Here is a 25,000-nt window from a genome sequence, read left to right as displayed (position 1 = left end):
CGCCTGAGGATGAGTTGAGATAGATGCGAGATAGACAACAAACACCTCCCCAGAAAGCATACTGGCCCAAGCCAGACCACTTCTATTTATATCCACTCTCCCCTCACGCATGCACTTATTCAATCCAGACTCGCAACTTTCCATTGTGTTAAGACTTCCGAGAGGTGACAACATGTTCCTCTGAGTAGCATGTTCACTTCTAAACTTGCTGCGGCTTCCCTATTGCTCTTCTAAATCTATAAAATAAATGGAATTTGAATCCAAAGTTTCGAGTTCTGTTTTAGGTTCAGGGTTTTACAAACTCTTTGTCAAGTCGTTTTATTAATCTATTCAGTTTATTTGTGTGAGATGTAGTCGATACGCCATTGGTGGAGGGGGGATAGGGGGTGTTGGTGAGGATGGATAGACAGGGTAGGAGAGATGTTTGGGGGGGGGGGGAGGGGAAAGGGGGGAGGGGAGGGGTTGTTGATGAAGGGAAGCAGGTCAAAGCCACTCTCCCTTACTATACCACTAGTGAAACTTCCCTTCCCCCCCCCCTACCCCAATCCTCTGCCGCTACCCCTTCCTTGCTCCCTCCCTCCCTCCTCCCCTCCCTCCCTGCCCACACTCTCTCTATCATCCCCACTTTCTTACCTACAGAAAAAAAATCATTCTCGATTTGCTTTTCTGGCACTTCGACTCTTTCTCGTTCCTACTTCCTTCCTCTCTACTCTTTTGCCCACTCTACCTACTCTTTTGCCCACTATCTACTCTTTTGCCCTTTCTACCTACTCTTTTGCCCTTTCTACCTACTCTTTTGCCCTTTCTACCTACTCTTTTGCCCACTATCTACTCTTTCGGCCACTCTATCTACTCTTTCGACCACTATCTACTCTTTCGACCACTCTATCTACTCTTTCGACCACTCTATCTACTCTTTTGCCCACTCTATCTACTCTTTTGCTCACTATCTACTCTTTTGCCCACTCTATCTATTCTTTCGACCACTCTATCTACTCTTTTGCCCACTCTATCTACTCTTTTGCTCACTATCTACTCTTTTGCCCACTCTATCTACTCTTTCGACCACTCTATCTACTCTTTTGCCCACTCTATCTACTCTTTTGCTCACTATCTACTCTTTTGCCCACTCTATCTATTCTTTCGACCACTCTATCTACTCTTTCGGCCTCTCTATACCCTCTCTCTTGAGCCCCCCCCCTCTCAGCCACTTGGGCTGGACGGTAGAGCGACGGTCTCGCTTCATGCTGGTCGGCGTTCAATCCCCGACCGTCTAAGTGGTTGGGGAACCATTCCTTCCCCTCCGTCCCATCCCCAAATCCTTATCCCGATCCCTTCCAAGTGCTATAAAGTCGTAATGGCTTGGCGCTTTCCCTTGACAATTCTAAATGAAATCCCCCCCCCCCCCACACTGTAGATATCTAAGTAGATATGTAGACCTGTGTCACCCATGATGATAGTAGCGACCATTAACCACACTGGTTAATCTATTTCTTGACCCGTTTAACATTTATACTGGATAAAAAAAATTTAACATTGAATCAAATCTACAATCAGAATTTTCCTATCACCTGTAGTTATGATATAATTTTTTTGGTTTTTAATTGTTTGGTTATTAAATTTACAGGTAATTTGTCATTAATGGTAGATAATATAGAGTTTTTTTTTGGTATCGATGTTCAGTGAATGATTTGGTACCATACCTTAATAAGGGTACCTTGAGGTGCTTCCGGGGCTTAGCGTCCCCGCGGCCCGGTCGTCGACCAGGTTGCTGGACTGATCAAGGTAGGCGACTTAAATATTTTCTCACAGAAAAAAAAAACTGCAGGCGGAACTTCTAAGATCCAGGTTAAGAAGGCTGGAATCTTCTCAAGTCATGACAAGTGAAGTATGACACTTCCAGAATTATCATCAGGTCTTCAAACAATTTCCTTTCACAAGAAGGATATTAAGCATTTTTCTGTTAACGAGAGAAGGTTAACGAGCGTTCAGCAACGCAGGCCGTTGGTCATCAAGACGACGTTTGGAAGAGTCAATGAACTTTAGAACAATCGGTGAACACTTCCGAGTTACTGTTCACTGACTTCTAAAGGTATATTTAAAAGCTCTTCCTTTTCTTCATAACTGGACTATACATTATTTTCAGCTGATGCATTAGTACATGCTACGGTCACTTGTCATATGGAAATGTGGAACTAGAAAAGGTCTAGTTAGAAGAATATTCGTAGAACATCTGTGGGGACTTGGTCTCTTGCCTGGACTGTAGCTTGGATAAAGTTATCGCTTGCTTGCCTGGACTGTAGCTTGGATAAAGTCATCGCTTGCTTGCCTGGACTGTAGCTTGGATAAAGTCATCGCTCGCTTGCCTGGACTGTAGCTTGGATAAAGTCATCGCTTGCTTGCCTGGACTGTAGCTTGGATAAAGTCATCGCTGGCTTGCCTGGACTGTAGCTTGGATAAAGTCATCGCTTGCCTGGACTGCAGCTTGGATATAAGCATCGTTCGCTTGCCTGGACTGCAGCTTGGATATAAGCATCGCTCGCTTGCCTGGACTGCAGCTTGGATATAAGCATCGCTTGCTTGCCTGGACTGCAGCTTGGATATAAGCATCGCTCGCTTGCCTGGACTGCAGCTTGGATATAAGCATCGTTCGGTTGCCTGGACTGCAGCTTGGATATAAGCATCGCTCGCTTGCCTGGACTGCAGCTTGGATATAAGCATCGCTTGCTTGCCTGGACTGCAGCTTGGATATAAGCATCGCTCGCTTGCCTGGACTGCAGCTTGGATATAAGCATCGCTTGCTTGCCTGGACTGCAGCTTGGATATAAGCATCGCTCGCTTGCCTGGACTGCAGCTTGGATATAAGCATCGCTCGCTTGCCTGGACTGCAGCTTGGATATAAGCATCGCTCGCTTGCCTGGACTGCAGCTTGGATATAAGCATCGCTGGCCTGGACTGCAGCTTGGATATAAGCCATGATGTTGTGCATTGTGTGAGTGGGTTGTCAGGGAAGAGAACTGCCAATTACCTCAGAAAGTCACTTATGCCAGTGAAGAACAAAATGTGTTCAATCCTCCATTAATTAACCCCAAAGCTATCTTATATTACCATCTTTACACCTTGAATTAGACCTTATGACAGCCTCTGCTAAGGCGACGGACAAGAATGGTGATGGATTTTTATACTGAAAAGATAAACATTCTAATAATTAAGTGAAACAAATATATATTGGAGAGAATTTTAGATTCTAAAATTTTTTAGATTTTAGAAATTTTTTAGATTTTAGATTTTAATTTTTTTTTAGAATTTTGTAGATCCTAAACGAAGAAAACAAAGTAGATAATACGAGATGAAAAGTTTGAGGAGAAACTGAACCCTTTTAAAAAGAAGATGTTGGATATCTTTCAAAAATATTACGAAAAACGGTTTACGAAATTAACAAAAAAAAAGTTGGGATGACTAAAACTTAATTTTTTGGGGATTCTCAATTGGATTTCTTCCCGGAAAACCTGAGGACCATCAACGTCCAACACGGTGAGGGAGTTTGCCAAAACGTTTCGAGCATTCTGGCCAAGAGGTGGGTATGTGGGCCTGCGGGCCGCCGCTCCAAGCAACAGCCTGTTGGTCCAAACTCTCACAAGTCGAGCCTGGCCTCGGGCCGGGCTTGGGGAGTAGAAGAACTCCCAGAACCCCATCAAGCAGATATATGTGGGCCTGCGGGTCGCTCCAAGCAACAGCCTGTTGGACCAAACTCTCACAAGTCGAGCCTGGCCTCGGCCCGGGCTTGGGGAGTAGAAGAACTCCCAGAACCCCATCAACCAGGTATCAACCAGGAGCATGGAAACCGGTGCCATTGGTACTAGGGTATTAGGGCACCAGGGTATCAGGGGCACCAGGAGTCGTACCATACAGATTGACTAGTCCTTGACACTCACTTGCCAGGGGGCAGGTCCCCCCAAGCAAAACATAAAATAAATAAATATATAAATGTTTATTTAGGTAAGGTACATACATACAAGAGATTTTACATGTCAGGACGTCATCAGAAATCATCATTTAGCTAATTTGTTTTTGCAGGCGATGAGTCACAATAACGTGGCTAAAGTATGTTGACCAGACCACACACTAGAAGGTGAAGGGACGACGACGTTTCGGTTCGTCCTGGACCATTCTCAAGTCGATTGTCTTGAAGAGAATGGTCCAGGACGGACCGAAACGTCGTCGTCCCTTCACCATCTAGTGTGTGGTCTGGTCAACCTAATTTGTTTTTAATTAACTCAGCAATGAATTTGTAACATGTAGGTAGATATGCAATTTATTAAAAATTGACTTGTGTAGTACCATGCAAATATATCTTGCGGGATACAAAAAAAAACTAAGTTGAATTCAACATGACAAATTACCATGATTTGTGATACAAAATTTAAATTTGTAGACACGAGAGAGAGAGAGAGAGAGAGAGAGAGAGAGAGAGAGAGAGAGAGAGAGAGAGAGAGAGAGAGAGAGAGAGAGAGAGAGAGAGAGAGAGAGAGAGAGAGAACATTATAAGTTTCTCTTTTTAAAGAGTCATCTGGCGAGCTTTGGCTACTGTTACTTTCCGTGGGGCACTTGCCAAGTTCCGCATGCAGCTTGCCAAGTTCCGCAAGGAGCTATAGTCAAGTTCCGCGTAGTCCCTTAATGTCAAGTTCTACATAACACTTTCCAAGTGCGAAAAGCACGTCCACAAGGTCTTTTCCAAGTTCCTGTAGGCCTCGTCCCAAGTTCGGATGGTAACCTGGTTGATACCTGGTTGATACCTGGTCGATACCTGGCTGATACCTGGTCGATACCTGGTTGATACCTGGTTGATACCTGGTTGATACCTGGTTGATACCAGGTTGATACCTGGTTGATACCTGGTTGATACCTGGTCGATACCTGGTTGATACCTGGTTGATACCTAGTTGATACCTGGTTGATACCTGGTCGATACCTGGCTGATACCTGGTCGATACCTGGTTGATACCTGGTTGATACCTAGTTGATACCTGGTTGATACCTGGTCGATACCTGGTTGATACCTAGTTGATACCTGGTTGATACCTGGTTGATACCTGGTTGATACCTGGTTGATGGGGTTCTGGGAGTTCTTCTACTCCCCAAACCCGCTCAAGGAGACATGGTCTATGGCCTGTGATGGTCCTAGAGGCCACACCTGCTATAAGTTCCGGCCTGCAGGTGTGTGTACATATATGATAGTCCCCCCGGGACGACTTTCTGTTCTTCCCACACTGATTGCTGGCGATTCATGCTCAGTTCCGTACATGGTAGAGGTGTAGGCTGGTTCGTGGGGTGAGGGAGGGGGTACGGGGAGTGGGTAGGTGGGTAGGGGGTTGGGCAGGTGGTGGGCAGACTGGAGGAATGGGGAATGGGGGGGGTGGGAAAGGGGAGGGGAAAGGGGGGAGCAACTCTCCCTGGCTAGCTATGTGGGCTACCACACTACCTCTGGCGTAAGTGAAACCGTCTGGATCTTGTATGTCGTATTACTCTCTCTCTCTCTCTCTCTCTCTCTCTCTCTCTCTCTCTCTCTCTCTCTCTCTCTCTCTCTCTCTCTCTCTCTCTCTTTCTCCCTCTGTCCCTCTCTCCCTCTGTCCCTCTCTCCCTCTGTCCCTCTATCCCTCTGTCCCTCTGTCCCTCTCTCCCTCTATCCCTCTGTCCCTCTATCCCTCTGTCCCTCTATCCCTCTGTCCCTCTGTCCCTCTGTCCCTCTATCCCTCTGTCCCTCTATCCCTCTGTCCCTCTATCCCTCTGTCCCTCTGTCCCTCTATCCCTCTGTCCCTCTATCCCTCTGTCCCTCTGTCCCTCTGTCCCTCTATCCCTCTATCCCTCTGTCCCTCTATCCCTCTGTCCCTCTGTCCCTCTATCCCTCCCTCCCTCGCCACCTAACCAGCACTCCTTATAATAACCATTTCTAACCACTACAAAATCATCACACTATAAGAATCAAAAGATCTTATTCTTAACAACATATAATAAGCGCTCTATAGGCATAACATAACAACCTAAACTCATAATCTATCGTCAGTTTTATTTATATTTTCGTGTTCGTTTCGAGAGTGGTAATAGGGAGATGCTGAGCGATACTTTGGGACAATTTGAGTGATGTGAGGTGACAGGTGTTGGAGTGAACAGGTGTGTGTGGGGGCAGTTGTTGATGGTGGAGTGAACAGGTGTGTGTGTGAGCAGATGTTGCTGCTAGAGTGAACAGGTGTGTGTGGGGGCAGTTGTTGTTGGAGTGAACAGGTGTGTGTGGGGGCAGTTGTTGATGGTGGAGTGAACAGGTGTGTGTGTACTCACCTAATTGTACTCACCTAATTGTGCTTGCGGGGGTTGAGCTTTGGCTCTTTGGTCCCGCCTCTCAACTGTCAATCAACTGGTGTACAGATTCCTGAGCCTACTGGGCTCTATCATACCTACATTTGAAACTGTGTATGGAGTCAGCCTCCACCACATCACTTCCTAGTGCATTCCATTTATTAACTACTCTGACACTGAAAAAAATTCTTTCTAACGTCTCTGTGGCTCATCTGGGTACTAAGTTTCCACCTGTGTCCCCTTGTTCGTGTCCCACCCGTGCTGAAGAGTTTGTCTTTGTCCACCCTGTCAATTCCCCTGAGAATTTTGTAGGTGGTTATCATGTCTCCCCTTACTCTTCTGTTTTCCAGGGATGTGAGGTTCAGCTCCTTTGTGGGCAGTTGTTGCTGCTAGAGTGAACAGGTGTGGCCAGTTGTTCAAAAAAAAAAAAAAGATGAACAAAAATTACGCAGATAAATACACAATAACAATAGAACAAAGTTCACATTAACATATTAGTGAACATGAGGAAGACAGACGTCATTCACAGTCTCAAATGCAGCTACGCTCGTGTCATCTGCCAAAACGTACACAATACATCGTGCTACAACCTAACTAGAAATGTATGAACCCCGAGCAATTGAACCTAACGAGTCATTAGAAAAAGGGGGTTGGGGATATTTGTGAGTCGCGACTTTTCATAGGACCTTGTAATTTCGACGTTTTGGGACTCCCTAACGTGCAAAATGCGACGTGTTAGTGTGGGAAGCCAGGTTGAGATATGATAAGAGCCAAGTTTAGTTTTATTTAGATGCTGTATAACTGTTGTAGCTGGGAGGTGAGAGGCGGGACCAAAGCGCTGAAGTTCAACCCCCTGCGAGGACAATTCAGTGACTGCACACACACACACACACACACACACACACACACACACACACACACACACACACACACACACACACACACACACACACACACACACGAGGCGTGACACACATGACACCCGCGTACGCAAGAATGCCGCCACACATGACACACACACATATGACACCACGGGTCTGGGAAACACTACACCCAAGAGTCAGTTATCATCACCACACCCGGAAACCTCTCTCTTCCGGCCGCATGAAACACACACATAACACTTAGATGATACATAACACTTAGATGATACATAACACAGTGCCATCCCCCTCAGAACTAATAATCTTCCTTTGCAATACCTGAAAAAAACACACACCTGCTGCTTCATAACTCCAAAATAACCCCCTCTATATAACTTTCTAAAACCCCGAGGAGCTATATCGGGTCAATGAGGCCTTCGGGTGCGCTACCTCGCGCGTCGTACAACACGAAACAAACACGTTACGATTGATAAAGATTAAGCCACCCAAGAGGTGGCACGGGCATGAATAGCCCGTAAAAACACGTTACGGACCTGATCTGGTGAGGAAGTTGAAGCGAGCGTGTTTGGTGACGTAGGGGGAGTTGCCGGACATCATGATGGCGGAGTCGGAGTCGCTGTGGTAGCCGCTAACATCACTGCCGTCGTCATCGTCGCCGCCGCCGCCAGGGGCGCCGCCGTCCTCCTCCACCGCCTCCTTCAGCATCTCCAACACCTGTAGGGGTAGACAGAGAAATGGTGGTAAGAAATAGGCAATGGAGGGCTTGAGAGAGAGAACCAGCGGACCATGTCAAACTTTACCACAGTCACCCCCTGAAATGTTATTAATTAAGTCCGTTTTCACTCCCGAGAACATTTCCAACGCTAACTTGCATAAATATATTTTCCTTATTTTCCCCGTCACAGATAATATCTGCTAGGCAGAGCTAGACAACATGGAGTCTAGTACGATACATAGGCCAAGACTCATTAAACATGTACGAAACACCTACATCTTCCCTGAATCATGACTGTTTAATAAATGTAAAAAAAACAATAACTTTAAATACACAATCATTCAACTAACATGTAAGTGAATGAAATATACACAATGCTATACAACCTATACACATCTTTGTGTTATTAAGAAGCTATAATGCAGTCTACCAGCCTGCATCATAGAGTCTACCAGCTACCCTATGCCCCTGTTACCTAGAAGTAAAATAGGTACCTGGGTGTTAGTCAGCTGTCACGGGCTGCTTCCTGGGGGTGGAGGCCTGGTCGAGGACCGGGCCGCGGGACACTAAAAGCCCCGAAATCATCTCAAGATAACCTCAAGCTTACACACTGAAGAGTGTACAGATCCTCAACTTGTGTACAAGAGAAAGGAACATTCAACCTGATACACGAAACAGGACAAAACAAAATACTGCTAAACTTCGCAACACCCGAAGGGAGCAAAAAAAAAAAAATGACTTATGGTTAACAAAAAACAACATAAACAACGACAACAAAGACAAAGACAAAAATGGTCGAAGGCAAGATTCCCAAGACATCATGGAAGCGTCTTACCACGGGCTCACCATAGCCCGTGCTACTTGGGACTTTTTGTTCCAGGTAGCGAATCATTAACAACAACAACAATAATGGAAGCGTCCAAAGGACCGTGGAGAGAGAGAGAAAGAGAGAGAGAGAGAGAGAGAGAGAGAGAGAGAGAGAGAGAGAGAGAGAGAGAGAGAGAGAGAGAAAGAGAGAGAGAGAGAGAGAGAGAGAGAGAAAGAGAGAGAGAGAGAGAGAACAGAATGAAGAAGCTATTTCCATATTTCCATCACTTTACACTTGCTGGTATTGAACTCCAGTAGCCATTTTTCGGATTAACTCTGCAACCTTCTTAAACCAACTTATAGATACCAGCTAAATGGGAGACATAATGAAGCAAACACCACAAACAGAACAGATGAGGAACATATGAAAAATCACAATAACAATTATATTACACAAATAAAAAAATAAGTTAAAAATTACGAAAAAAGTAACCGGCAAAATTTTTTTACGGCGTTAGCAATAAGCATTTACCTATTTTTTTTCATTCTTAACAGTCATTTATGTTTATCAACTCCATTTATTATTCGGCTAACCAGTTACTCATACAAGACTTCACTTTCTCTCTGTCAGCGCCATCTATTGCATAGATAACCAGTTACTCATACAAGACTTCACTTTCTCTCTGTCAGCGCCATCTATTGCATAGATAACCAGTTACTCATACAAGACTTCACTTTCTCTCTGTCAGCGCCATCTATTGCATAGATAACCAGTTACTCATACAAGACTTCACTTTCTCTCTGTCAGCGCCATCTATTGCATAGATAACCAGTTACGCGGCGCCGTCCACTTCCTGACTCCCGCCAAAACCTTCTCGGTCTCGCAACAAATATTGTGATTGGCTCACGCCGCGATCATTGCCGCGTAGCGCTGGTTTCTGGCGCAACTTGACGACTAAAGGTAATTTGAAATTAATGTATGATTATCTTTAATGGCATCGTCAGTTACTAGGCCAAAGGAATTATGGCAATTTGTATACGATCTGAATAATAATAATAATAAAATTAAATAATATTAATTATTATTAGTTTGAATATTTAATTGGTAGACAATTAGTCTTTTACAAGCAGGAAACTGTGACACACTCATTCATTATTCACAACATTTATGTACTAATAATCTGAGTGAGAGAGAGAGAGAGAACACCCGAGATACACCCCCACAAACATACAACATACACCCCCACAAACATACAACATACACCCCCACAAACATACAACATACACCCCCACAAACATACAACATACACCCCCACAAACATACAACATACACCCCCACAAACATACAACATACACCCCCACAAACATACAACATACACCCCCACAAACATACACCCCCCACAAACATACAACATACACCCCCACAAACATACAACATACACACCTACATACACCCAACATACACCCCCCACAAACATACACCCCCCACAAACATACAACATACACCCCCCCACAAACATACAATATACACCCCCCCCACAAACATACAACATACACCCCCCACAAACATACAACATACACCCCCCACAAACATACAACATACACCCCCCACAAACATACAATATACACCCCCCCACAAACATACAACATACACCCCCCCCACAAACATACAACATACACCCCCCACAAACATACAACATACACCCCCCACAAACATACAACATACACCCCCCCACAAACATACAATATACACCCCCCACAAACATACAACATACACCCCCCCCACAAACATACAACATACACCCCCCACAAACATACAACATACACCCCCCACAAACATACAATATACACCCCCACAAACATACAACATACACCCCCCACAAACATACAACATACACCCCCCACAAACATACAACATACACCCCCCACAAACATACAACATACACCCCCACAAACATACAACATACACCCCCCACAAACATACAACATACACCCCCCACAAACATACAACATACACCCCCCACAAACATACAACATACACCCCCACAAACATACAACATACACCCCCCCACAAACATACAACATACACCCCCCACAAACATACAACATACACCCCCCCACAAACATACAATATACACCCCCACAAACATACAACATACACCCCCCACAAACATACAACCCCCACAAACATACAACATACACCCCCCACAAACAACCAACCCCCACAAACATACAACATACACCCCCCACAAACATACAACATACACCCCCCCACAAACATACAATATACACCCCCACAAACATACAACATACACCCCCCACAAACAACCAACCCCCACAAACATACAACATACACCCCCGCTGCCTGCAGGTGCTGACCACTCTCTCTCATCAAAGAGTAAACAATGACTTGCATAACTCTCTCCCCACAGCGGACCACAACCGTCCCGCTCATTCATAATTCTGGCCCATTGATGACGCCTCCATGGGTGCTACGACACGGCTTCCATGGGTGTCACACAGTGTACTCACCTGGTTGATACCTGGTTGATACCTGGTTGATACCTAGTTGTATTCAGCTGGTTTACTTGCAGGGGTTGAGCTCTGGCTCTTTGGGCCCGCCTCTCAACTATAAATCTACTGATTTTTACTTCACACACAGGAAGCAGCCCGTAGCAGCTGTCTTACTCCCAGGTACCCATTTACTGCTAGGTGAACATGGGTACCAGGGTGAAAGAAACATTGCCCATTTGTTTCCTCCTAACAGGGAGGACTACTAACTAGCTAGCAGGGGGGGGGGGACTGTAACACTGTAAAAGTGTTTGGTTTAGGTTAATACATACATAGAGTACATGAGTCACAGACAAGGATCTGAGAGGCGCCAGTTGTCTGCCTGAGATCTCACACCTCAAAGCGTTAATGACCTCAAGTGACCTGAGGTCAGATCATGAGAATTTCACCTTGCTTCCGCTAAGCTGATAATTGTAGTCTGGTAGCCTTCAAACATGCCGACGTTTAAGGAGTGGCTTGGTAGTGCCGGAGGCTATCTATTTGTGGGCGGAGTTAGCTACTAGGTTCCCCAATATAAACTCGGAGAGCTATCGAGCATCAAGCATTAACGAGACAGAACAGCACACGAGCCAGCAGAGAGAGAAGACAGCCCTACCAGGAAGGCTGTCGGCCGGCAGGGCGGGAGTCTCTGTCAACTACAGACCCCCCCCCCCCTCTCTATTCAACTTAGACTCAGTCCTCGGTGAGTGAACATTAAGGTGACTTGGTCGTGTTTACATATGTTGTGTGATGATCAGGGGCAGTCAAGTTGTAGGGTTCTCGAATTCTTGGATGATGACTCTCTTTAACATTTTAATTGAATTGCTAAATTATGATACTTCATGTGAAATATAATTATGAATTTATTATTTAAATTGTGTTTAACTTTGTTCCCTAGAGCTTTGAGTTGAGGTGAGAAAGCCTCTGTGGTTACTGTTTTCATGGTTTAGAATGAGTACATGATAAAGATGGGAACTACTAATAATGATCTCTTGATAACATCCTTTGAGAATTTTGTGATACAGGCAAGTTCCATTCCTTGTCTTGTATGTAATGATCATGAATGGATGGTGGCAGCATTTCGTCTTCTACTATCTACTCTTCTACTTCTACTATCTACTCTTCTACTTCTACGTATCTACACCTCTCCCTCCACCCTTCTCTAAACTCTCACTTTCAACTAATGACCCTCCTCGCCCCTCCCACCTCTCTGCCTCTCACCCCAAACCCTCACTAATTACTTCACTATTCATTTCTTTCCTTTCGTTTTCTCTTATACGTTTGTGGCTATGATTCTGTATTCTAGAGTTCTCTCTAGAGTTTCGGGTAACTGATCAAGTGACGGCGCCTTGTAGTCTTAGCACCTAGGTAGTCAAATACCTAGGTTACAAGGTGTTGAACGAGAGAGGTTGCCTTAGAATCTCTGGGAGTGCTCTAGAATAGTTAGCTAACTGGGGACGGGATAACGGACTAGAGAGAGCTGTTTCCCCCGGCCTCGTTAGTTAACTGGGGGGTGGAATAATGGACAAGATAGAGCTATTTCCCCCACCCCCCGTTACAATGATGGCAGCGGTGTTGAACAATGTTGTAGGTAGTTGGTGTTCTTTTAACATTGTTCAGTCCCACGTGTCTTTTTGCCGCTCAGGCGCTATCAGGGAGATCTTGGCAGGTGTTTTACTTTCGCGATTTAGCGAGTTTTTTCAGGCTAGGAGATGGTGATTCTCTGGTGTTGTGTTTAGTGATTTTGTGAGTTTTGTGGTATTCAGGGAATGTTCACCAGAACTTGCGTGTGTAGTGATTTATGTTAGTAATAAGATTTGGCGATTTGGGAACTTAGCGGTGTTGGTAGTGCAGGTCAGCTGAGTGTGACAGGTGACCTCGCATGTCCCACGGGGACACCCAGCCACCGCTGGTCTCCAGGTCAGTGGGGAGTGGCAGGTGTAGTTCTTAAATAGATTTTAAGTAGTTTTTAGTGGTTCTGCTCAGATTATTGCGATCGACTGTTTTACTCCATTTGAACGCAATAACCCGAGGTGTACTGGTCTTGTACAGCATGCTAGGGGGAGCCTTAGTATGTCAGTAGACTTCACGTTGGGGACGCTCGACGTTAGATAGTCTGGTCACAGGGGTGGCAACAGTTTGGGGTTGTTGACCGGCGGAGAAGCTAGGGAGACACTCTGGGTCACGTAGGTGGCTGTAGGTTAAGGGTGGGAGTAATGGTTAATTATGTACTTAAGATTAGGAAAGGTACAGTTAAGTGAGGCTAGTGTTTGTCTATTAGTGTTGATTTTTTTTTTTTGTGTGACAAGTTAAAAGTAGTGATGCCCTTATTCTCTCTTCTCTAACTTTACTCTGTTACTGTTTTATGTTCCACCAAGTCAATATCATTCAGAGTTAATTGGATTATTAAAAAAAAAAAAAAAAAAAATTTGAAGTGTAGTTGTTGCCAGGAGGAGAGCGTTATGATATAACTGTGTAACCCTATACAAACTACAGGGTCACACAACAGCATGGAACACGGGTATTGTCGCCTTTATGTTCAATTCACAGGTGGGAGCCAGAGGAGAGGCGCGACGCATATACAGAAGAGGGAGACGGCTGCTGTGTACCACACTCAGGGGCGTTTATCACCACCACCACGACCAGCCCACTACCTGGAGGTCATGGCTCCACCACCACCACCACCCCAGGGGACCCCAAGACGCAGCCCTCTCGGTCGGTCAACATTGGTCTACCCAGTGGACCCCAGGTCGTTCTGCAGACGACCCCAGACGACCCAGTAAAGATGGAAGAGGAACAACAACGACTCCAGTCTGTACCACCAACATCGGTCTACCCAGGATGGACCCCAGGACGGACGGACCCCAATGGACCCCAGGTCGCTTGTCAAAGACCCATGGGAGGAGGAAGAGAGAAGAAAGAAGAGAGAAGAAAGAAGAGAGAAGAAAGAAGAGAGAAAAAAGAAGAGAGAAGAAAGAAGAAGATAAGACAAGCTGAGACATGATACCTAGTGTCCCTTGCTGGTGTCAGCATCATTGCATGGAGCGTAATTGCAAGACAGGATCGTTTGCCTTAACTGGCCGCCCCTCCTACAAGCATGTTGCTCTGTTGAGTGATTCTTCCTGTGTCATGCGGACTTGATGTGGCTGTCAGAAGTAGCTCTCTGAAGGAGGCGTGCTGGAGCAACAGGGAGGAAGAAGAGTAGGATGGGATTTCTACTGTTGGCAACTATATGAAGGTCTCGAAACTTGTAGTCCCTATAGCTGTGAAGAACCCCAATATACGTCTCTCATGGTGACTGACGTAGGGCCAATTACAGATCAGCTGGGACAACCGAATTCCACGGTCCTGTGCTCAGTTCAAGTAGTAACGGCTTTCGGGTTGACCAAGTGTTGTTGTGCGTTAACGACGGAGAAGCGACGGAGGCAGTTGTGTTGAAGAAATGTGGTACAGGATTATCTACAAGACCAAGCAGTGACGTCGCCCAGCCAGAGACAATGGACGTCTGTCTACATATTTCATTTTTTAGAGTAGGATGATGTATATTTGTTTAGCTAGGATGTATTCTTTTCGTTAATAAAGTTGTCGCACACAGCTAGCTTGCTTTAGCAGTGTTGCAAAAACTTTATTTTCGGGGAGAAGGGGAGATGTAACACTGTAAAAGTGTTTGGTTTAGGTTAATACATACATAGAGTACATGAGTCACAGACAAGGATCTGAGAGGCGCCAGTTGTCTGCCTGAGATCTCACACCTCAAAGCGTTAATGACCTCAAGTGACCTGAGGTCAGATCATGAGAATTTCACCTTGCTTCCGCTAAGCTGATAATTGTAGTCTGGTAGCCTTCAAACATGCCGACGTTTAAGGAGTGGCTTGGTAGTGCCGGAGGCTATCTATTTGTGGGCGGAGTTAGCTACTAGGTTCCCCAATATAAACTCGGAGAGCTATCGAGCATCAAGCATTAACGAGACAGAACAGCACACGAGCCAGCAGAGAGAGAAGACAGCCCTACCAGGAAGGCTGTCGGCCGGCAGGGCGGGAGTCTCTGTCAACTACAGACCCCCCCCCCCCTCTCTATTCAACTTAGACTCAGTCCTCGGTGAGTGAACATTAAGGTGACTTGGTCGTGTTTACATATGTTGTGTGATGATCAGGGGCAGTCAAGTTGTAGGGTTCTCGAATTCTTGGATGATGACTCTCTTTAACATTTTAATTGAATTGCTAAATTATGATACTTCATGTGAAATATAATTATGAATTTATTATTTAAATTGTGTTTAACTTTGTTCCCTAGAGCTTTGAGTTGAGGTGAGAAAGCCTCTGTGGTTACTGTTTTCATGGTTTAGAATGAGTACATGATAAAGATGGGAACTACTAATAATGATCTCTTGATAACATCCTTTGAGAATTTTGTGATACAGGCAAGTTCCATTCCTTGTCTTGTATGTAATGATCATGAATGGATGGTGGCAGCATTTCGTCTTCTACTATCTACTCTTCTACTTCTACTATCTACTCTTCTACTTCTACGTATCTACACCTCTCCCTCCACCCTTCTCTAAACTCTCACTTTCAACTAATGACCCTCCTCGCCCCTCCCACCTCTCTGCCTCTCACCCCAAACCCTCACTAATTACTTCACTATTCATTTCTTTCCTTTCGTTTTCTCTTATACGTTTGTGGCTATGATTCTGTATTCTAGAGTTCTCTCTAGAGTTTCGGGTAACTGATCAAGTGACGGCGCCTTGTAGTCTTAGCACCTAGGTAGTCAAATACCTAGGTTACAAGGTGTTGAACGAGAGAGGTTGCCTTAGAATCTCTGGGAGTGCTCTAGAATAGTTAGCTAACTGGGGACGGGATAACGGACTAGAGAGAGCTGTTTCCCCCGGCCTCGTTAGTTAACTGGGGGGTGGAATAATGGACAAGATAGAGCTATTTCCCCCACCCCCCGTTACAGGACTAACGTAAGTGGTGGCATATAGCTTTCAGAAGGTGCCTTTGTTGTTAATGATATTCAAGAGGTTATACGATTTGAAACTATTTAGACATTCGTTTTGTCGGGAACAGGAAATTATATATTATATATATATATATATATATATATATATATATATATATATATATATATGCAAACAAGCCTGAATGGTCCCCAGGACTATATACAACTGAAAAACTCACACCCCAGAAGTGACTCGAACCCATACTCCCACAACTGGTATGTACAGGGACGCCTTAATCCGCTTGACCATCACGACCGGACATAAGGAAGTGATAGCCGAGGCTATATGAACCACTTCCCCGCCGGCACTCGGATGGTAATCTTGGGCATAGCATTTTATCAAATCACCTCATTCTTTGGGGCACACGTGAGGAACACAAATGCAAACAAGCCTGAATGGTCCCCAGGACTATATACAACTGAAAACTCACACCCCAGAAGTGACTCGAACCCATACTCCCACAACTGGTATGTACAGGGACGCCTTAATCCGCTTGACCATCACGACCGGACATAAGGAAGTGATAGCCGAGGCTATATGAACCACTTCCCCGCCGGCACTCGGATGGTAATCTTGGGCATAGCATTTTATCAAATCACCTCATTCTTTGGGGCACACGTGAGGAACACAAATGCAAACAAGCCTGAATGGTCCCCAGGACTATATACAACTGAAAACTCACACCCCAGAAGTGACTCGAACCCATACTCCCACAACTGGTATGTACAGGGACGCCTTAATCCGCTTGACCATCACGACCGGAATGGTTCCTGGGGACCATTCAGGCTTGTTTGCATTTGTGTTCCTCACGTGTGCCCCAAAGAATGAGGTGATTTGATAAAATGCTATGCCCAAGATTACCATCCGAGTGCCGGCGGGGAAGTGGTTCATATAGCCTCGGCTATCACTTCCTTATGTCCGGTCGTGATGGTCAAGCGGATTAAGGCGTCCCTGTACATACCAGTTGTGGGAGTATGGGTTCGAGTCACTTCTGGGGTGTGAGTTTTCAGTTATATATATATATATATATATATATATATATATATATATATATATATATATTATATATATATATATATATATATATATATATATAAACAGTTGTCTAACTCAAGGGTGCCTATTTATCAATAGCCCAAAAATAAATGAAAGACGATTGTGAATCCCGGCTCGTCCACGTCACTCAGCCCACAAAACACCGGCCACACGCAAAAAATAGCGTGTGCACGCACACACGCACTTTCCCAGACATAAAACTATACATTCATACATTTCTAAGTTTGTTCTTGTGTTTGGTTTACACAGATGAGTACAGGAGTGGACGGCTTCTGATGCCTATTAGCAGGCTCAGCGCTTTCCCCTTCCCATGACTCGTGGTAGGTCTTAAAATACTACCTTCCCCCAGGGCGCCTGATAGCTGAGTGAACTGCGCTTCGGATTTGTAGTCCTGAGGTTCCCCGGGTTCGATTCCCGGTGGAGGCGGAGACAAATGGCCAAAACGTTTCTTTCACTCTGATGCCCCCTGTTACCTAGCAGTAAATAGGTACCTGGGAGTTTAGACAGCTGCTACGGGCTGCTTCCAGGGGTTGTGTAACAGCCTGGTCGAGGACCGGGCCGCGGGGACGCTAAGCCCCGAAATAATCTCAAGATAATCTTCCCCGAAACGCGACGTTCCAAAATACCATTACTATCCCTAGAACTAACGGCCACAGGCGGGAGAAGAGAGTGGTATACGAGTGCTTGAACAAGAGGCAGAAGGGATGGGGCCAAGATACGACTAAATAACATTAGAATCAACACGGAGTGAACGCCGAAGCGAGAGAGTATTTGAACTGCGCGCCATGGGCTAGGGGGCGTCTTCCGGGCAACGTGATTGGTCAGTCCGAGGTCTGTTAGTAAGACGGCTCACTGACTGCCCGGCCCGTTACGCGATCCGCCGGACAGAGTTGCCGCTCTTGCTGTGTATATTTATTTATTTATTTATTTATTTATTTATTTATTTATTTATTTATGCATATACAAGAATGTACATAAGGAATGTGAGGATACAAATATGGTAATTACAGTCTTGTAAAGCCACTAGCACGCGCAGCGTTTCGGGCAGATAATATTAATATAATATTTATGTTTATCTACTTTATCTACATGTCCCCAAGTTTTCTATTTAGGAATTTGTATCCTGTCACATTTAACTCTGTTATTGATGCTTTATTTAATATATAATGTTAGAAGCAACACTCTTGCTTCCTGTTTACAACTGATTGTTTTAGAAGATGAGAGGAAATGTCAACACTGTGGAGACATGCCTCACACCACTGGAACATTATCGTACACAGGGCAGAGTTACTGACCCAATAAGATTTTAAACCAAGATTCAACAGAGCAAAAGAAGTTGTTCAACACATTGGGTATAATCTTATAAGCGACCATACGAGTCATAAACACTCATACTCCGCCTAAAGACAGAAAAACCAGCAAAATGTAACACTTAGTGGGCCAGCCAGAGGCTTAGGGCCCGCGCGGGAATATCCCTGCAAAACAAAAGAGTCAACACCTCTCTCTCTCTCTCTCTCTCTCTCTCTCTCTCTCTCTCTCTCTCTCTCTCTCTCTCTCTCTCTCTCTCTCTCTCTCTCACCCTTGGCCTCTGTGTTCACTGAGACAATTAAACAGTTGCTGGCGCCGCACGACTGCCGCGAGCGTAAGAGATTAATATAATATTGCGATACTTCCGCGTGAGGCGAACACGTGCTTCTGTTTACACTGCTCGCTCAGCTGTCTCTGAACACAACAGAAGAGGCGCGGAGAGCGCTACAACGCACACGCACGCATTCATACACGCACTCACTCATGCGCGCACGCACACGATCGCACGCACACGATCACACACACACATACAGGGGCCTGGTAGCCTGGTGGATAGCGCGCAGGACTCTTGATTCTGTGGTGCGGGTTCGATTCCCGCACCAGGCAGAAACAAATGGGCAAAGTTTCTTTCACCCTGAATGCCCATGTTACCTAGCAGTAAATAGGTACCTAGGAGTTAGTCAGCTGTCACGGACTGCTTCCTTCATCACCGGGGATCGAACTCGGACCCTAGGATTACGCATACAGAATGCAGTCTACTCAGCTATCAGGCCCCGTAGGCATCTCAGAACTCAAAGAGTTCTCAAGAACAGGAAGGAAGCCAAGTGTTATATCTTGAGATGATTTCGGGGTTTTTAGTGTCTCCACCCCCAGGAAGCAGCCCGTGACAGCTGACTAACACCCAGGTACCTATTTTACTGCTAGGTAACAGGGGCATAGGGTGAAAGAAACTCTGCCCATTGTTTCTCGCCGGCGCCTGGGATCGAACCCACGACCACAGGATCACAAGTCCAGCGTGCTGTCCACTCGGCCATAAGTCAACTGGGTTACACCACCAGCTGTGTGACTCACCAACACACGGACTGCCCATCAGAAATCCGAACAAGGCGTTCAGGACACAGTTGGAACATGCGCCACCAATGTGGAGTCTGTATCTAAACAGAAAATGAACTTGAGGAATAGTTCAGAGAAGTGTGTGTCCTGAGACTAATCCCAGAGCCGAGGGGCACGAGTTACGGGGAAATGCTACTGGAATTTAACCTTATGTCACCGCATGAGAGAAGAAATAAAGGGTTGGATGGCTTATCAATTGAATAAAGGAGGGAGTAAAGTGGTAGAGACGGCTTTGCGGGCTCACCATAGCCCGTGATACATGGACACTTCGTTCTGAGTAGCTAAATCTAAAAACAACAAACAACATGGTACAGACCAAGTTACAGCCCCGCTCCTGTGCCTGGTAAGTCCACTACGGGCTCACCATAGCCCGTGCTACTTGGAACCTTTCGTTCTAAGTAGCCTGAATCTAAAACAAAATGGTAGAGTCACTCATTACAGTTTCAAACGTAGATGACAGCATAAATGCTTCGGGAACCCCCTATTATCGTTAAAGAACTGATATCAACGGTCCAAGAGCTGAAGCTCAACTCTGGCAAAACATAGCTATGTGATGTAGAAACGCTCACAGTTTCAAAATAAACTTTCCAACACATTGCACATGCAACATCACCCAACAGGAAGAGAATTTATGCGAAACTTTCTCGTTGCAACACCCCATAAGCGCCTCGTTGTTCAGGGAGTCATCCTAAAGCACACTGTCAAGACCAATGACGGCGTCACACATACCTAGCACCACAGAAAGTCTTCGCGGAGCACCTGACCGCAACCACCCAGCGAAGCCTTATGCATAGGGGACATAAGGAACCTCTGGACACTCGAAGAGCCCCTGACCGCAAGCACCCAGCGAAGCCTTATGCACAGGGGACATAAGGAGCTTCTGGACACTCGAAGAGCCCTTGACCGCAAGCACCCAGCGAAGCCTTATGCACAGGGGACATAAGAAGCTTCTGGACACTCGAGGAGCCCTTGACCGCAACCGCCCGGCGAACCCTTATGCACAGGGGACATAAGGAGCCTCTGGACACTCACCAGGCCCTCCGGCTTAAGAGCTGGGCCTGTAAATTATCTGCTTGCCGCTCTGATGGACAGGAAGCTTGTATTAGTAATGGTAATGATGGTTGAGGCAGCAGCTGTCATACCGGTGGTGGTGGCTGCTTCAATGGTCATAGCGGTAATGGTGACGCCAAAGAGAAGATGCCTTGTTACACGCAAGTAACAAGGCCGATACTTGTAAGTAACATGTACCAACCATCACTCACCACAACACAACTATCGTTCTCAAATTGTACTTTGCACGTGTATATAGTGTCTCATCCTATGCTATAGGAGAAGTCCAGCTCCTCTACGGGGCGTGTGATCCTCTCCGACATCCCAGAATGGGTAATATGTTATAGCTCATTTCTGATACACACACACACACACACACACACACAAGGGGGCCTCGTAGCCTGGTGGATAGCGCGCAGGACTCGTAATTCTGTGGCGCGGGTTCGATTCCCGCACGAGGCAGAAACAAATGGGCAAAGTTTCTTTCACCCTAAGTACCCCTGTTACCTAGCAGTAAATAGGTACCTGGGAGTTAGTCAGCTGTCACGGGCTGCTTCCTGGGGTGTGTGTGTGGTGTGGAAAAAAAAAAAAAAAAAGTAGTTAGTAAACAGTTGATTGACAGTTGAGAGGCGGGCCGAAAGAGCAAAGCTCAACCCCCGTAAAAACACAACTAGTAAACACACACACACACACACACACACACACACACACACACACAAGCTTTTCATGACCCAACGATCACCAACCACCAACTTGCCGTTTTATAACCACTATAGACCATCAGTTACGTCCACTCACTACCCAGAACGACCACCAAATCCCTCACCATCAAAGTCCAGCAACCAAATGTACAGAATAGAAGGCAACAGACAACAATGCTATTCAACATCATATCAGCAGAGCGTCGACACACTGAGGGGTGTCATGCCAGGCGTGTCCGTGGCGCAGCAGACCCCATCCAACACATTCCATCTTGGGGGGAATACCTGTTTAAGCCATCAACCCAGGACCATAATTATGTTAATGGCTGCCTTTTTTGCTTCCCTTCAACCCCCCCCCCCCTCTCTCTCTCTCTCTCTCTCTCTCTCTCTCTCTCTCTCTCTGAGTGCAGCAAGACAATAGCTGTAACACAAGAGCTTTTAACCTTTATAAAAAGTCACGAGAAGGTTAGATAAAGTGCTGTAATCATTAGGATAGTCAAGGTATGGGAAAATAATCCCTCGCTTTCCGATCCACACTCAAGGTCCCTGTGTGTGTGTGTGTGTGTGTGTGTGTGTTTATTTTATTTTTATTATTTTATCCTATGTGTGGGCCTGTTTCTGATTATTCTCTTTCCTCCTCTATCTCTACATATTCCTTATTATTCATCTATCTGTATCTGCTTAAATATCTGACTCTTCCTTGCGACTCACTCTCTCTCTCTCTCTCTCTCTCTCTCTCTCTCTCTCTCTCTCTCTCTGCCCCACCCCCCCCCCTTCCCCTTCCACCGCCCCCCTGCCCATCCCACCTTCTCTCCCACCCACACCAAAAGGAAGAGAGACACCGTTCACGTCACGCCACGGTCCCCGCCATTGTTGTTAGTTAATGGATATCGTTGACTACTTTATTTACCTGTTCCATTGTGTGTGTTTAACTCCTCGGGAGATTACTTAACGTGATCGCCACTCCACAGCCAAGACTGATCCGCTAAACGCTGATGTCACACAGCTGACTCGCTCAGCACCGGTGAAGTCACTCAGCTGACGCCCTCAGCACCGGTGAAGTCACTCAGCTGACGCACTCAGCACTGATTACAACACAAGAGTTCATCCTCAGACTGTGCTTGTGGTAACTATACGCCCGACTTCGACTTGCTTGAGACGGCTTCGACTTGCTTGAGACGACTTCGACTTGCTCGAGACGACTTTGACTTGCTTGAGACGACTTCGACTTGTTCAAGACGACTTCGACTTGCTTGAGACGACTTCGACTTGTTCGAGACGACTTCGACTTGCTTGAGACGACTTCGACTTGTTCGAGACGACTTTGACTTGTTCAAGACGACTTCGAGCGTAGCCAGATAAGATTCACGTGTTAAGTGGTTTTCATTCGTAAATAGGCGCGGTGGAAGGGGGGGGGGAGGGGGAGTGCGGCGGCTGAATTAACAAGTATTTGCCTACTATTTATGAGGAAGGGATCAGAAATTCAAAAAGAATTCAAATTCAAGTTCGAACTTTTTTCGAACAGTGCTTCGCTCAGTTCTTGTGTTCGAAGCGCACCTCACACACGACTCACAACTGCTGACGTTCGAACACTTACGAAACAAGTGCTTCACTGACGAATTTTGTTCGAACCACAACGCTGTAAATGCTTCACCCACGTACTACAAATACAAATAATCGCCAACAGAACCTAAACACCTAACCTAACCAGTGCCTAAATATGCACAATATGCTAATATAAAATAATATTAATTTACATTTGAGAAAATTCCTGTTTTGAATGAACAGCGTATTAAAATTTATGAATGCGTCTGTGGGGTCGACCGGTGGATGGAATGGACTCGAGTCGAGGACGGGTTGCTAGAAATATACAAATGGTCATTAACCCAATCGCTATAACCCCCTGTTTATGAATGATAAGCAACACAGGCAAGGATTAGTCGCAACTTGGACAAGTGTTATACATGGAGAACATTTGGGTAGCTACGAATGAACTAATTATCTTTAAATGTTAAATGTGGTTTTATATTTAGTCCTCAGTAGAGAGAGAGAGAGAGAGAGAGAGAGAGAGAGAGAGAGAGAGAGAGATACGTCTCTCAAAGGATATTAAATCCTTTTAATCACTTCATTGTTTTATTTGAAGTTATTTCCATTTGTCTCTCTCTCTCTCTCTCTCTCTCTCTCTCTCTCTCTCTCTCTCTCTCTCTCTCTCTCTCTCTCTCTCTCTCTCTCTCTCTCTCTCTCTCACACCTCCACTAACGGCTTTTTTCTCTTTGTGCTTCGCTTTTGTTCTTGTTTCCCTGTCACTCTTTACCGTTACTTTGTTTAGCTTACCTATAAGTGACTACGAGGGAGTGAGGTTAAGCTCTCCATACCCCGCCTACTGCTCTTGTTGTATCTAATGCGCTATAGCTTAGCTTTCTTGACGTCCGAATTCCTTGTCCATGTGACGGTAAGGTTGTCGATGGAGGTGGCTTCCAGAACGTTTTTCAGTGTGTTCCACTAGTGTGTGTGTGTGTGTGTGTGTGTGTGTGTGTGTGTGTGTGTGTGTGTGTGTGTGTGTGTGTGTGTGTGTGTGTGTGTGTGTGTGTGTGTGTACACAACACCCCCCTCCCCGTGAAACGTGTCTTTGCATGCTCTCTCTCTCTCTCTCTCTCTCTCTCTCTCTCTCTCTCTCTCTCTCTCTCTCTCTCTCTCTCTCTCTCTCTCTCTCTCTCTCTCTCTCTTGTATCGTCCATTCTTGACCCTTGACCTGCTTCTGACCTTTCCTCAGCGTCACGCCTCACGATGCAGCCTCGGGTCAGAATCCGGGTTTAACCTTGTCTCGAAAGGTTTCTGTAAGAAATTCAACTACTTCTTATCCCCAGTTTTCCACATGAACCTCTATACCTCTCTCTCTCTCTGTCTCAGCCTCTACACCTTTATCTATTAGAGCCCCCGTCACCTGTCTATCTAACTGAGCCTCAACCCCCTGTCTATTTGCATGTCACTTTACCAGCAAGGTTGCTTCTCTCTCTCTCTCTCTCTCTCTCTCTCTCTCTCTCTCTCTCTCTCTCTCTCTCTCTCTCTCTCTCTCTCTCTCTCTCTCTCCTCCTCCAGACAGATGAGACAAACACAACACTATATATATTACGGTAAACCGGTATATATGTTTAGGGTGAATAAGTTATGCAAAATGTTTAGGTTAACATAACAGTGATTGAATGTTTACATAAACACTGATAGAATGTTTTTAAGTTTAGCAGCAAAACAAAACAAACATTTATGTTGAAGATCATCTTCGTCATAACTGTTGAACATGAACGAAATGCTTAAGTTCAATTTTAGGTTGAAAACAACACAAATGTCTACGTTTAACAGCAAAAAAAAATGGAGGTCCCCTCCCTTAGGAAGGGATTTTAGTGTAGTGCCAGCAGGATGAATGATGATTTACTGCCAACATGATGAATGATGATTAACTGCC

The 25,000-nt window shown here is 45.5% G+C and overlaps 2 protein-coding genes across 2 annotated transcripts in view; one reads left to right on the top strand and one right to left on the bottom strand.

The window, feature by feature from the left end:
- The window catches only part of LOC123769368 (LIM/homeobox protein arrowhead), a gene marked incomplete in the record, with an annotated part of 163,112 nt that overhangs the window by 85,773 nt on the left and 52,339 nt on the right, over window positions 1–25,000 (top strand).
- Window positions 1–25,000, bottom strand: part of LOC123769176 (uncharacterized) — a 60,689-nt gene that overhangs the window by 32,384 nt on the left and 3,305 nt on the right. The window contains exons 2-3 of the mRNA XM_069310181.1: window positions 8,561–8,615; window positions 7,772–7,952 (exon numbers count right to left, since the gene is read on the bottom strand). Of these exons, the coding sequence (XP_069166282.1) occupies window positions 7,772–7,952; window positions 8,561–8,615 (236 nt within the window). The remainder of the gene's footprint in view (window positions 1–7,771; window positions 7,953–8,560; window positions 8,616–25,000) is intronic.

The sequence above is a fragment of the Procambarus clarkii genome, chromosome 66, assembly GCF_040958095.1.
Source record: "Procambarus clarkii isolate CNS0578487 chromosome 66, FALCON_Pclarkii_2.0, whole genome shotgun sequence".
In the NCBI taxonomy this organism is placed as follows: Eukaryota; Metazoa; Arthropoda; class Malacostraca; order Decapoda; family Cambaridae; genus Procambarus; species Procambarus clarkii.
This window is presented reverse-complemented; position numbering and strand designations above follow the sequence as displayed.